The sequence below is a fragment of the Chelonia mydas genome, chromosome 3 (genome assembly GCF_015237465.2).
Source record: "Chelonia mydas isolate rCheMyd1 chromosome 3, rCheMyd1.pri.v2, whole genome shotgun sequence".
Lineage (NCBI taxonomy): Eukaryota > Metazoa > Chordata > Testudines > Cheloniidae > Chelonia > Chelonia mydas.
Genome location: NC_057851.1, coordinates 172,770,448 through 172,786,175, shown reverse-complemented (window position 1 = coordinate 172,786,175; position 15,728 = coordinate 172,770,448). Strand labels below are relative to the sequence as shown.

Sequence of the window (15,728 nt, the reverse complement as noted above, 5' to 3'; positions counted from 1 at the left end):
ATTGCATTCTGCTCACTCAGGCTGAGGTATATATCCCACAATACCATGCACAGCACAATACTGCACTTCACATAGGCGGATGCAGAACTTGTCAAAACCAAGACACATGAATGCTCTGCCCTGGTACAAGCTTGGGAGGTGCCTTCACAGGCAACTGATTTGGAATGTAGTGTCCAAAAACAGAATAAGGAAAGATACACCATGATACCGGAAAAAACAAGGTACAAATATATTTGGTAAATTTTAGTCCCGGATGATGTACAGAGTGCTCATAAAAAGTTACAATATACATATAAGAAGTTTGGAGAGTGTATTTCGGAGCACAGCTTCTGTGTAAGATGGACTAAATGCTGCAACTGTTTCCCAGAAGGACTGGTAACATATTAACTCTTTCCTTTCTGTTTTGCACTGCTTTGTCTTTAGATAATAAGTTTGGCTAAGCTTGGTTAGTTGGTCTCAAACATTTTTAACAATGAACCATAAATGTAATCAAATCAATTGGCTATGCATTTAACAATAAGAGTACAAAATTAATTATCTCGTGACTTGATTTAACAGAGTTGGGACTGACCTACCATAGTTAACACCAGTGTAAAGTTTTGTCTCTTCCAAAGACACCAGACTTGGAACCCTGCATAAAGACAAAATACATTGTATTACAAGGTAAGGAAATCTGTCTAAGAAAATGAGTTTTATTGACAACTAATTTCTACTTACAATGTAAGGTTAATGCTTGTGGATGACTGAGAAGGCTTAATTTACTCATTTTATTTGTTATTTATCTTTAACATTCTGAAAGCTAGGAATACCTACTGGTCAGGTAGTTTGCCTGTTTTGAGAGAGTGAAAACCAAAGCAAGGACACCTTGAGTATAAAATCTTGAACGAGTTCCATTTAAGAAGAATTCAAAATGACTCACTTCTTCTGATGCATGTTCACATCAGCATGACAATGAGGGACAGTGGCACTGATACAGCTATTTATTGGATTAATTGCAGGTGAATCAGATTACTGGATAGCAGGGAACTGAATAAGAGTCTCAGGAAAGGCTGAATATATAAATTCAATAGCTTATTTTCCCCCACACCTGTGGGCCTTTCTTTAAAAAAGAAAATGGTGTGCAATGTGCCTAGGCCAAACTGTTAATGCTAGTCTCTGAAGCCCCCACTACTAATAATAACCATGCCAAGAAAGTACATAATTGTCAGCACAATACATCTACATGACAAGTTTTTTCTTATAAAGAAAAGCTTAACCAAGATAAAGATTTGGTTATGACTTGATTCTACTCTAAATTTTTAGCTGTGCATTCTTAGTCCTTGTAAAATGTGGGTTTTGTACATGGTTGCATAAATAAAACAGCAGACTGTGACACTGGATGCCAATGTATCTAATGGCAAGACCAAGTCATTAGAATATACATTACATTTTCTTTCCTGTTTTGTTTCTAAAGCTACATCATAGACACCAAGGGTAAGTGGATTCAGATCCTGAAGGAAAAATCACTAGGATACTTTTCAAAGAAATTCAGGAGCTACATAAATACTGCACTAACATGTTGGAAGAACAGTATCACCAAACGGTCCATACTGCTAAATATAATTTTCCTGTGCAATTGAGGATTGTATCAATGGTGGAAATGGTGCAAAAAAAGTTAGAAAACTGGGAGGAGGAACAATATCAGTCTCTTATTGTTACAGATGTTTGCTTGGCAAGAAGTGCTTACACATGTAGCACCCGCATCAGCACACATAGTCCTAACACAGTAAAATGAAACAAGGCTCCACATTTAAATTGGTGGATTGAGAGGTTTACTCGCCAAGACCAGAATTGAGGGTTATATTTACCCTAGAACAATAACTGATATCACTGAAACCTAAAAAAGAACAGGGAGCTACAGTCATTACATTAAGTGAGGTATTGGGGATGTCAACAACAACAACTGCAGGAAAATCCCAACATCCTAAATCCTAAAATAAAGTCTTGTAGGTAACAGACTCATTTAATTGTTTTTGTACTGTTCACATCTACACATTAATCAAAATCCCAAATCAATTAAAAAGGAAGACATTTTAGTTCAATTTTAAAAGCTCTCAATTAAACAAAAAAAAAGGAAGTTTTCACTTTATTTTCCGTTCTGTGCTTCTTCTAATAGCACTAAATAAAGAGCTTGAAAATAAATATCTTTCCATACTAATAACTTTTCACTTATTTTTCCCTATAAAAAGAACTGATATTAACATGGGTGCTCCAGTTATAATGATTTGTATGGGTACTAATATTGATTCCTGAACAGCTCCAACATTAAGGTAAGACAGCTGTTCCCTCTTAAAAAAAAAAAAAAAAAAAAAAAAGATACTCATGGTGCTACACAGAAAAATCTGTTTTTAGAAAAATGCTGGCTAATTAGCATATATCCTTCTAAAAAGAGATGTGTACATTTCTCTAATAGATATTTCCAATTTGGAAGATATTAACGATATTAAAGAAATGAAGATTACTTATTTATAACCAGAGTTCTACAAGATGGCGCTGCATATTTCCACTTATGCGGTACTGCACCACCTATTGGTGTTTAAGGGTAGAACATTCTCCAAGCAGTGTCTGTTAGTGTGCTCACATTCTTACATCTCCCCTCAGCATCTTCGAACATTTTGAGGGTGAGGCTATATCAGGGGGCCAAAAAGCCTCTACCACTTCAGTTCCTTCCATCACCAATCTAGAGACACAGAACAAGAGGACTCTGAGAAAGAGTGGAGAGTGTGTGAGAAGTGTGAATATGCAGAGCCATCTCAAAGAACTTTGGTTACAAGTAGTGATTTTCATTTCTTCTTCGAGTGGCTCTGCATACTCCCACTTATGGGTAGTTTGATCAGCAGTGCTGAAAATAATCTGGAGGAGGGAACAGAGTCCTAATTGAATAGAGACTGAAACACCACTCTACGAAATCTAGCATCAGTCCTGGAAGCCAAATCGCGAGCATGATGTTTACTAAAGTGTGTCCAAACTCCAGGTTGTAGCCCTGCATATTTCTGAAACAGGGACTTGCTTAAGACACCGCCACAGCTCTGGTGGAACAAGTCCATACCACTGTAGGTACAGGAACTCCTGAAAATGTGTAACATTCAGCAATACATGATTTAATCCATCTAGAAACAGTCTGGGGAGACATAGTATAACCCACATGCCTGTTAGCATAAAACATGAATAATCTACGTGATTTTTGAAAACTTTTAGTCCTACTTAAATAATATGCTGTGTTATTGACATAAGCTGGGACCGTATAGATCATTGTTGCAACCAAAGTCCTGTAGTGGCACCAAATCTTGTATAAAGGGGGTCAAATGAGGTGTCTAAGACAAGGTTATGGTTTGCTGGTTATGATTATGCTGTCTATATGTGTGTTTCATTTTTATAGTTAAAGTTATGAATATTGGCTCTACACTGTCTGTATTTCAAACTTGTGCTATGCTTCTGGGGAACACTCCAGACAAGTTGATGTCAGCTCTGCCTAGCCTGCTTGATGGCCCATTAAGGACCATCAGCTATACAACTGACCCACTGAGAGAAGGCAGACTCCCCTCATGACTCAGCAAAGTATGCAGGGACATGCCTATGGACAGAACTCTGAGGTTTTTCCATGCCATGTGATAGACAGCTTGTCTCTGGAACAAAGAAAGAAAGACCACACGGCAAGAGAATATAAAAGGCTGCTGCAGCTCCTCCATCTTGTCTTCAATCCTGCTTCTTACCTCTGGAGGGACTTTGCTACACTGAAGCTTTGAACCAAGGACTGAAAGACCCATCCCAGCTTGTGGATGTACTCCAGAGACTTGATTTGAACCTGCAGTTTATTCTATCACTGTTGCAAGTCTGAAGCAAGAACTTTGCCATTACTCTATGTAATTGATTCCATTTAACCAATTCTAGCTCTCATCTATATCTTTTTCCTTTTATGAATAAACCTTTAGATTTTAGATTCTAAAGGATTGGCAACAGCGTGATTTGTGGGTAAGATCTGATTTGTATATTGACCTGGGTCTGGGGCTTGGTCCTTTGGGATCAAGAGAAACTTTTTTTCTTTTACTGGGGTATTGGTTTTCATAACCATTTGTCCCCATAACGAGTGGCACTGGTGGTGATACTGGGAAACTGGGGTGTCTAAGGGAATTGCTTGTGTGACTTGTGGTTAGCCAGTGGGGTAAAACCAAAATCTTTTCTGTTTGGCTGGTTTGGTTTGCCTTGGTGTGCACAGAAACCCCAGCCTTGGGCTGTAACTGCCCAGCTTTGAGCAATTTGTTCTGAACTGGCACTCTCAGTTGAGTCCCGCCAGAACCGGCATCATTACATATGCAAAAGCTCTTCTTGCATCCAAAGTATATACAACAGATTCCCCCTTATTAGTAAGCAGTTTTGAAGAAAAGACTGGCAAATTAATTGTCTGACTGATGTGAAATTCAGAAACAACTTTTGTCAAAGACCTGTGATCAGGCCTAAGAACCACCTTATCTTTATGAAAAGACACAATTGGAGGATCAGCTATTAGTGCATTTAATTCACTCACCCTTCTGACTGCTGTTAGGGAAATAATGAATTATCTCGTAAGAGATAAATAATAGACAGCCAGTGGTTCAAAATGTTGTTTCATGAGTGTAAATAAGACCTAGTTAAGATCCCAAGGAGGGACAGGATTTCTAACAGGGAGATAGATATTAGCTAACCCCTTCATAAACTCCTTACCCATGTTATGCACAAATAGCGATCTACCATCAACCAAAATACGGTAAGCTGAAAGAACTGCCAAATGCACTTTCCAATATGAGTTAGATAACACCTCAGTTTTTTTGTGCATGAAATATTCTAAAGTACAAGGTATGGAAGCTAAGACAGGACAATCAGATTTTCCCCGCATCCAAGCCACAAATCTGGACCATTTCAAACAACATCAGCTGGTAGACAGCTTTCTAAAACTAAGAGGTACATTCTACACCAAAGAGGAACATGACTTTTCAAGATTAAACAGAGCCAAAATCTGACTGCCCAAGACATGAGGTAAAGGGCCTGATGATCTGGATGATGAATCCTGCCCTAGTTGCCAAGATGGAAAATCTGGAGACAGAGTAGAACATATGAATACACTGGTGGACAGCTGAAGCAGATTCATAAACCACTGCTGACGCAGCCAAACCAGGGCAATAAGAATTATCTTTGATCTGCCCTTGTTAGGATATAGATACGCAGGCCTGTCTGCAAAGGTCTAGACTTTAAGAATTTAGGTGTATTCTTATCACTTAGCTAGTTATAGAGGTATAAAAGAAAGAATCAAAATCACTGTCTGCCGGTGTAAGGGCCTTCTCTTACTGTGACAGTCTGAGGCCCTGTTCTTAGGCTAAGGCCTTTGGCTAAGCAGCAGAGGCAGCCATAAGCTGGGAAGCGAAGGGTCACATCCTCACATTCCAAACTAGTCACATTGAAATAAGGTGCTATTGGGCTGTTAGGAATACAGTCCTGTCCTGATAATGCCTATCACCTCCAGAGAAAGGGAAGTGCCTAGAAAATGTAAAAGGAAACTTAGTTTGATAGCATCCTGTCTGGCAAGAACTCACTTATCAATAGCTGGGATGTGAAATCCTCACTTCTGTATTGTTTTGTCATTATAGTTCCCATTTCCCTATTCTTTGTCTGCATAATCTATGTCTGGTTCTGTGATTGTTCCTGTCTACTATATAATTAATTTTGCTGGGTGTAAACTAATTAAGGTGGTGAGATATAATTGGTTAAATAATCATGTTACAATATGTTAGGATTGGTTAGTTAAATTTCAGGAAAATGATTGGTTAAGGTATAGCTAAGGAGAACTCAAGTTTTACTACATAGTCTGCAGTCAAATCAGGAAGTAAGCGGGGGGGGGGGGGGGAGAGAATGGGAACAGAGAATGGGGGCAGGGAAATTGGAATCATGCTTTGCTAAGGGGGGGAATGGGAACAGGGTCAGAGGTAAGGCTCTGTGGTGTCAGAGCTGAGAAGGGGGACACTAAGGAAGGAAACTGCAATCATGCTTGCTAGAAGTTCACCTCAATAAACATCGAATTGTTTGCACCTTTGGACTTCGGGTATTGTTGCTCTCTGTTCAGCAAGAAGGACCAGGGAAGTAAGTGGGTGAAGGAATAAGCCCCAACAGTCCTGATATATCTTCCTTACCACCCTCTCGATCAATGGAAAGGGAAGAAAAAGCTTATAGATGGTGGCTTCCCCAGTCCAGAAGGAAAGCATCCAAGATGCATTAACTGTCCCTTCCTGCTCTTGAGCAAAATACATGACATTTAGTGTTGAACCTTATAGCAAACAGGTTGACATCTGATTGAGCCCAACTGGAAAAAGATGCTCGGAATCAACTGATCCTTCAGGGGTCATTAGTGCATTTGAGAACTGTCCCTGGTGAGATGATCTGCAATCACTTATTTTCTCCTGCTAAATTCAGGGCCACCAAATAAGTGTCATGGAAAATACCTCAGTCCCATAAACTGATTGCTTCTGCACAGAGCTGAGCAGAGAAAGCACCCCCATTTGCTGATATAATACAGACTTGATGAATTATCTGCTACCATTTGCACAACCCTCCCACGTAAATGAGAGAGAAACAATCTGAGGGCCAGATGAATGGCTCTTAACCCCAACACGTTGGTGTGCAATCTTCCCTCCCAATAAGCCCAATAACTGCAAACTATAAGATGACTCATATGTGTCCTCCCCCCACTACTGTTTGATGCATCTGAAGATAACCTTACCAATGATGAAGGGGGATTGAACTGGACACCACTGAGAACACTGCTCTGACTGACCACTCTGTCAATAAGTCCAGAATGTTTTGAGGTATGCCGACTAAAATATGAAGATTGTCCTGATTTGGTCTGAAGACCTAAGACATCCAACGCTGTAGTGGACTCATTCTGAAACACACAAATGGACTCACATACGTAGTAGTAGCCATGAGATCCAGAGAGAAAATTACTTTCTGAGTTTACAATCTGAATGTTTAAAACATATTGCACTATTTTTAAAAATTTGTCCTCTGCCAGAAAGGCTTTCTCTGCTACAGAGTCCAATATGGAGACTATGAATAAAATTCTCAGAGTGGGACAGAGATTCAATTTTTTCACATTCAGAACCAGTCCCAGGTCTGAAAAAAGAAAAAAAAGGGGTGGTTGTAAAAGCAATGTGGCTTACTAGATCCTCACCAATAGCAGCATTCAGCAGTCAATAGTTCAAATATGGGTAAATACAAATAGCCTGCTTTCACAGATGAGCTGCTACCACAGAGAGGCACATTGCAAAAAATTTTAATGCCATGGACAGGTCAAATGAAAGCACCTCGTACTGGAAATGGCATCCTGCCATCATGCAATTAAGGTACTTTCAATGAACATGTTGAACAGAGATATGAAAATACATGCCCTTTACTGAGAGCCGCAAACTAATACATAGTTGAAAATGAAGAGATTATAGAGCCAGAGTTAACATATGGGACCGTGTGACACTCTGTACCTCTGGGGAACACCCAGCACCCCCATGTTCATCCTTGTAAAATGATTGTGTGGTATACAATGCAAAGTTTGTCATGTTGGGTGTCTTTGGAAGGCTCATGATGCACTGAGCATGGTTGTTATAGTGATGTTATAGTAATTGTTACAGTAATGTTATAGGTTATAACTTCGTGTATGTAATTATGAGGCTGAACAAGCCCAGACAAAAACTCTCCAGAAGCAGAGGGGCAATTCACACCTCATCAGGGCGTGGATGGGACAAAACCAGCCCAGCCTCACAGGAATAAAGGGTGCTGGCCTATGCAGCAACAAAAGAATCTGTTAGGGCCTGGCTACACTTGTGAGTTACAGCACAATAAAGGAGCCCCAGGTGCCCTAGCTCACTACCCATCCACACTGGCAAGGCAGGTAGAGCTCTCTGACTCCGCGGCTACAGCGCTGCTGGTACTCCACCTCGGCGAGTGGAATAACGTTGGCTGCTCCCCCGCTGGAGTGCCATGGCACCATTGTGAACGAGGTGTTGCATTACTGTGCTCTGATCAGCCTCTAGAAACGTCCCATAATCCCCTTAAGTCAAGTGGCCACTCTTGTCATTGTTTCTGAATCACTGCAGGAATGCGGATATGCCATTTGCAAGCTCCGTTTCTGACAGCCGGCTGCTTATCTGCTCCAAGACAAAGCAGCCATTAGTGTGGAATGCTGTGTGTGAGAGAGAGAGGCAGGGGGGAGGAGGAGGGTCTGCTGCTGTCTGAACTTACAAGACAGCATGCTGACATGTTCTCAGCCCCCCAAAAACCCACTCTCCCCCCACATACACACAACACACTCCCTGTCACACTCCACCTCCCCACCCCCATTTGAAAAGCACGTTGCAGTCACTTGCATGCTGGGATAGTTGCCCACAATGCACCGCTCCCAATGCTGCTGCAAATGCCGCAGATGTGGCCATGCCAGTGCGCTTGAAGCCGTCAGTGTGGACAGACTGCAGCACTTTCCTTACCACGCTCTCCGAAGGCTGATTTAACTCAAAGCACTCTACACCTGCAAGTGTAGCCATACCCTTGGACTCTCGAGGGACTTTCTTAGGTCAGTCTGGAACTGCGATGAGGTAAGGCTCACCTGACTCTGAAGGGGTGGGTGGTCAAAGCCAAGAGGGAAGAAAGGACATGATAAAAGGGAGAGACACTGGCCATGCTCGCTCGCTCTCTCTCTTCCACCTACATCTACAGACACCACACCAAGCAACTGAAGCGCTGATCAAAGGGGAGAGCCTGGCTGAAGAGCAACCAACCAGCCTGTGGTGAGAAGCATCTAAGTTTGTAAGGGCACTGAAAGTCTTAAGATCAGCTTAGAATGCATTTTACTTTTATTTCATACAAGCTTCCACTGTGCAGTAGGCATAACTGGACACTGCAAGACGGAGGTTCCTAGGGTTGTGTCTGGTACCAGAGATATTGGCTTGTGTCATTCAGTTGCACAATCCAAGGAGCAGCTTACATGCCAGAGGCTGTGCGTGAACAGCCCAGGAGTGGGGGTTCTCACAGCAGAGCAGGATAAGGCTGCCTCACAGAGTCCAGGATTGGAGTGACCTAGCAGATCACCGGTCCAGATAACACCAGAGGGGAACGTCACAGTGGCGCAGCGAGCAGGGTGTATGTACAGCTTGTTACTCCAAGTGAAGCTCACACTTTAAGCACTGATATTTGTGATTTTAAGTGAGTCTTAAGTGCAGTGGCTAACAACAGTCAGTAGGAGGTCACAGTTTTGTTGTTTTCTGTTTGCTTATTTCGGGAAAGGGAAGTAAGAACAGGAAAGAAGGAAAATGAGTGGAAGCAGTGAAGCAATTTCAAAGTTGGAGCTTTTTAGGCTGCAGATTGCAGAAAAAGAGTGGAAGCACCAGAGTTTATTACAACTGAAAGAATTGGAGATATGAGAGAGAGAGAAGAAAAAGAGGCAGCTAAAGAGGAGGCTGCCCACAGAAGGGCTATGGAGGCAGAGGCAGCCAGGGAGGAGGCTGCCCACAGAAGGACCATGGAAGAAAGAGAGAGAGCGCGAGCATAAACACCAACTGGACTTGCTAGAGGAGCAGAACCAGAACCCCCGGACCCCAATGACTCCCATCACTCCAAACATCCACAAATGGGAACACTTATGTCTTGCATACAGTGAAGACGATGATATTGTTGAATATCTGACTACCTTTGAAACGCTGTGTGTAAAAATGAAATCCCCAATGATAAGAGAGTTCCTACCCTGATTGCAAAATTAACTGGTAAAGCTTGAAATGTATTCAATGGAATGCCTATTGAAGATGCTTTAAACTATTGTAAATTTAAAGATACTGTTTTGCGAAGTTTTCAGATTATCCTCGAAACATACAGAGTTAAATTTAGGAATCTTAAAAGGCATATTGGTATGAGTAATGGGGAATATGTAAACAAAATGAAAGATTTGTTGGGAAAATGGGTGAGGTGTAAAGACGTGGCAAGTTTTGAAGGAATGTTAGATCTTGCTGCTCATGTGTATTTCCTAAGCATATGTAAGGCTGATATAAAGCAGAGTCTATAGGACAAAGATGTAACGTCTGTGAATAAGATGGCTTTTTTAGCTGATGCCTTCAAACAGAATCAGGCGTCTATTGAGGGCAGGCCACAGAAAGAGGGGTTTAAAACTGGTGGGAAGGGAGGATCCCATTTTGCCCCTGGGAAGAGAGAAAGGGCGTGGGACCATAAACATTCTCTTGCCCAAAAACATTTCTCTTGCCCTCATCCCAAATCTCCTGTAAAAGTAGAAGAGCCCAAAAGGTGCTACCAGTGTAATTCCACTGATCACCTGATGAATAAATGCCCTGTGCTAGGAGGAAGCAGGCAACCAATACCTCATGTTAGTTCTGCTGTCCTCAACACAGAAACCCCCCAAGCAATTGAAACCTATCATATTGGTTCTGCGAGGTTAGCCTCTGAAGAACCAGATATGGAGTATGTTAAGGCTGTCCAAATTGATGGCAGAGAATACTTGGGGCAGAGGGATACAGGGACCCAGATCTCTCTGGTTAAACAGAGGGCGGTCCCAAAGGCCAATATGTTGCTTGGCCAAATGGCAGAGGATTGTGGGGGTAGGCAAAAACAGATTCCTCATACCACAAGCTAAAATCCATGTGGTTTGTGAAGTGTGTTGACTATGGAGGTAATGGAACACCTCCTATTTGACCTGCTCCTTGGTAATGCTTTTTTCCATGTAGCTCAGGTTAAAGTATTTGCCTGCAGCAGGAGGGAATTTTATGCTGGGACCCTGAGGGAAAGGGTAAGGTCCGAGGAACTGCTGAGAGAATGGGAGCGTCTCCTTGATCCTTCTGCAGCAGGGAAAAGTCACATGCTTCCAGGTGGGAGGGTGGTTGAGACCAACTCCTGCACTGCAGCTGGAGGCAACACCACACCAGGAAGGAATGGGTGTAATGCCTGCCAGGGAGAGAACTGTTGTTAGCTGCCAGCAGGTAGCAGCTGAACCAGAGGCAAAACCAGCTCTAGGGAGCATAGAGAAACGTGTCCCAGAGGAGAGCCCAGAGAAGGGGTAGGGAATATCAGAAACCATTTAGATGGGTGAGGATTCCTGTGACTCTAACATAGGGAAGCAGTGTGCTTCCAAGTATGGGAGGGGCTGAAACTAGCTCCTTTCCAGCAGAAGGCAACATGCCCTCAGGCTCAGGGGCAGGAGAGATGTCGTAAGGAAATTGTCCCAGTTGTTAGCTGGTAGAGCTTTGCAGCTGAACAAAAGACAGAACCCTTCCTAGGGATCACAGATAAATGTGTTTTAGGAGGTGGCCCAGAGGAGGCAACTGGGGAAGGAATAGTGAGGGTACAGGAATGTCTCCTCACTAGTCACTTGGGGCAGGATGCCCAGGACACTAGGAGGATGGCTGGGTCAGCATCTGTGCACCCAGGCACTCAGGCTGTGACCCAGGTTTTGAGAAGGAACTGTGTAACTGACCTCCTGGAGGGAAGCAGTCACAAAGCTGACTTCTCAGGGACAGAGAAAGGGGTGGCAGAGGGTACCCCAATCCAGGTCCCAATTTTTCAGGATGCTATTTCTGATAAGTTTTTGGAAAGTAACTGTGTCTCTTTAACTCAAGATGCAGCTCCAATGCCTGTGATAACAGAGGAGTTGGGACCAGGAAATTGCCAGGTGGCAGTCTGCCAGAACAACAAATGACCCAATTGACAGAGAAGGGGGTGTTCTCCCCCAGGCTGGTGAGAGACAGGAAGAAGTTATGGAAAAGCTGCTAGGAAAAGATGAATCTGACCAAAGGATAAACATATCTAGCCCACAGAGCACAAGATCATGGTCCTCTAGGAAAAGGGAGGAGGGAAGGACTCAGTGCTGGGAGGGGGAAACTCAGGGTAACCCCAAAAGGGGAGCTGGATTTTCTACATATGTAGAGTCCTGGGGTTGGGAGACCGCTCCCCAAAGGGCCAGCCAATGTGCAGGATCCCCCTGGGCACTTATCTTGCCAGACCCTGAGATACCAAAATGCCAGAAACATGATTAAGAGCCCACACAGAAGGGAACACTGGAGGGAAAGAAAAGCCAGTGACTGATTACTTGGGAGAGAGTCAAAGGACACCATGGGTAATGAACAAACTAATCTCAAACTACAATATCTGAACAGAGGGCGTGGCATCATAAAGATACCTGTGAACAGCTATCTGTGATAAAATTTTTGGTATTAATGTTAAGATTTGGAGATAAAAATTTTGACACGGATGTTAATCCTTATGATAATGCTACTTTACAATTAATACTTGTAAACAGGTTTAAAGCTGATCACAGCAGAGAAACCATAACAAACCTGGTTTGCTGTGTGTGAATGGAGAAACGGAGGCACACTGTCTCGTGGCCTTAATGGCTGGATGCCAAGAAAACGATAAAACTGCCTTCGAGCTAGTCAGTGACTAATCCTCTTGCAGTAAACTAAGAGGGGAGGTGTAACGCTCTGTACCGTGGGGGAACACCCAGCACTCCCATGTTCATCCTTGTAAAATGATTGTGTGGTATCCAATGCAAAGTTTGTCATGTTGGGTGTCTTTGGAAGGCTCATGATGCACTGAGCATGGTTGTTATAGTGATGTTATAGTAATGTTATAGGTTATAATTTCATGTATGTAGTTATGAGGCTGAAAATGTATCCTCATGGCTTAGAACAAACCCAGCCAAAAACTCTCCAGAAGCAGAGGGGCAGTTCACACCTCATCAGGGTGTGGATGGGACAAACCCAGCCCAGACTCAAAGGAACAAAGGGTGCTGGCCTAGGCAGCAAAAAAAGAATCTGTTAGATGCTCGAGGGAGTCACCCCCCCTTTCTTTTGTCAGTTTGGAACTGCGATGAGGTAAGGCTCACTTGACTCTGAAGGGGTGGGGGAGGGGGTGTCAAAGCCAAGAGGGAAGAAAGGACATGATAAAAAGGAGAGACACTCGCCATGCTCGCTCGCTCTCTCTCTTCCACCTACATCTACAGACACCACACCAAGCAACTAAAGTGCGGGTCAAAGGGGAGAGCCCGGCTGAAGAGCAACCAGCCAGCCTGTGGTGAGAAGCATCTAAGTTTGTAAGGGCACTGGAAGTCTTAAGATCAGCTTAGAATGTGTTTTACTTTTATTTCATTTGACCAAATCTGACTTGTTATGTTTTAACTTATAATCACTTAAAATCTATCTTTATCGTTAATAAATCTGTTTGTTTATTCTACCTGAAGCAGTACCTTTGGTTTGAAGAGTGACAGAGACTCCCCTTAGGATAACAAACCTGGTGCATATCAATTTCTTTGTTAAACTGACAAACTCATATAAGCTTCTAGCATCCAGCGGGCATAACTGGACACTGCAAGACGGAGGTTCCTAGGGTTGTGTCTGGGACCGGAGATATTGGCTAGTGTCATTCAGTTGCACAATCCAAGGAACAGCTTATGTGCCAGAGGCTGTGCCTGAACAGCCCAGGAGTGGGGGTTCTCACAGCAGAGCAGGGTAAGGCTGGCTCACAGAGCCCAGGATGGGAGTGATCTAGCAGATCACCGGCGGAGGGGAACGTCACAGACCAAAACTTTTGCTATTGCTGTTGTTGACATCTTTGATTTGATGAGAAATAAGCCAAGGGAGATTGCAAATAATACTGTCTCTGATAATAGAAAGTAGAAGGTCTCCTCCTAGAAGAAATCAAGCCCAAGAGCAAACCATCGATCTTGTCTCCTTCCGCTTTTTTCAAAAGTTCATCTGTCTTTTCAATGAAAATACCTCCCCTTCAAAAGGAGAGATCTTCCACCTTAATTCTAGTATCTAGAACCAGAGTAGAGGGAAGCTAAGCATTTCTCCTCAGAGTAACTGCAAAAGCCAATATTCTATCAGAAGAGTCTGAGGCATCAAATGAAGCCCTGAGAGCATGCTTTGCCATATTCTGACTCTCCTCTATGATTGGCAATTGCCAATCTTCTTTTGTCATCTGGCAAAACCTGCACAAACAATGACATCTTTTCCCACAGATGGAATTCATAGAGGGCCATAATTGCTTGGTAATTTGCCATCCTAATACCAAGAGAGGAAGAAGAGAATACATTTCTTCCTAGGGAATCAGTCTTTTTCCCTTCCCTATCAGCAGGAGTGGAATGTGCTTGTCTAGAATTCAAACAGCCACCACCAGAAGCAAATTAGGTACAAGGTATGTGTGAAAATATGAAAACCCTTCCAAAGGCACTTGAAATAATCTGTCTCCTAGGCTTGCAGAATTTTAGCAGGCTGCAGTAGACCATCAAGGATTGGAACAACATCCTACTCTTGGAGGTAGCCCTAAGAATGTCAAACACTGAATGGGAGGTACCCTCCACAGATACTGAAGGTAAGTTCACTGTGGATAACATCTGATCTAGCAGGTCATGAAACCATAGAGCATCCTCAGAAGGGGAAGAGGCAGAGGCAGAAGCCACCCTGACATGCTTGTCTGGTGACAAATCAGGATCATAGTCTGTGTTCGCACACTCTTGTTCAAAAAGAGGAGATATCTCCTCATCATCATCTTCAGACAGAGTATCACGCACCATCGTCTGAGATGCAGATAGATCCAGTGGAATCAGATTCAAGGATTTCTCTGCTGCCAGACCCTCTAGCGTCACCTCTCTATCCATACCTACAAGAACCGAAAAATTACTGTAGTAGCTCTGTATAAAGCTATGGAGCCCAGGATTGCCAATTTCCCCAGAAACTGGGATTCAGGAACATACCTGTAGGAGGGAGACCAAAAGGAGGCATGAACCAGGAGGAAACAAGTTTCTTTATTCATCCTCTAGCCTCCTCTTGATACGGATCAGGCCTCAGATTCACAATAGAACACACTGGAGACAGCAAAGGACCTTGAGGGAGGATAGAAAGAAATGGAGAGAAAACTCTTTGAGATGATCCTACAGAAGTCTTAGGAGGAGGAGGTATAGACAGATGAAGAGAAAGCATAATAATCTCCCCTGCTCTCCATTTTTCCGATTAAGATAACACAGACCTCAGAAAAGGCAAAACAGGTCTGTTTCTCAAGATCTTCTGTTTCTCATTCAGATCCAAGGAATGTTCAGAAGATAAATGGTGCACATAAAGCACCAAAGTAAAAATTCTCTTCAGATCAATAGATGGACCAGAACTGGAGCAGGGGTTGAGGCTGGAGCCAAAGACTTAGATGGCAAAGGATCTGGTGAAATACTCAACTCCTTGAAACTGAAACTGGCCTTGCTTTTGGAGCCACAGAGGCCTGTCAGAATTGGATGGTTCTGACATGTGGAATCCAACTCTGCTAACAGTGGCCATCTTTTCCCGGTATTCTTCTTTGGAACGGACACAGCCAGAGCCAACGGCATGGCTCTCGATTCTGTCACAGGTGATCTTCCCATCTCCATTAATGGTACCTTTCAAAGACCTGACTGCCTGAGAAGCAGGACCCGGAGAGGGACCTGATGAGGGTTCCAATTTTCTGGAACCTTTAAAACTGCTCTACCTTGCTGGAAGAACTCAAAGGAACTGAAAACGGCCTCTTGGACGTTGGATCCGACGAATGCCTGGATCCAGAGGGTTTAGCCTCAAGTACCTCCTTAAGGAGAAGAACCTGCAAACTGTTCTGCCACTCCTTGCAAGCTCTGGGCATGAAAGTCCAGCAGATGG

The 15,728-nt window shown here is 43.2% G+C and overlaps 1 protein-coding gene across 4 annotated transcripts in view; it reads right to left on the bottom strand.

The window, feature by feature from the left end:
- The window catches only part of PSME4 (proteasome activator subunit 4), a 209,455-nt gene that overhangs the window by 93,931 nt on the left and 99,796 nt on the right, over positions 1-15,728 (bottom strand). For all 4 annotated transcript variants that reach the window (XM_037895876.2, XM_037895877.2, XM_037895875.2 and 1 more), the window contains one exon: positions 576-631. In XM_037895876.2, the coding sequence (XP_037751804.1) occupies positions 576-631 (56 nt within the window). The remainder of the gene's footprint in view (positions 1-575; positions 632-15,728) is intronic.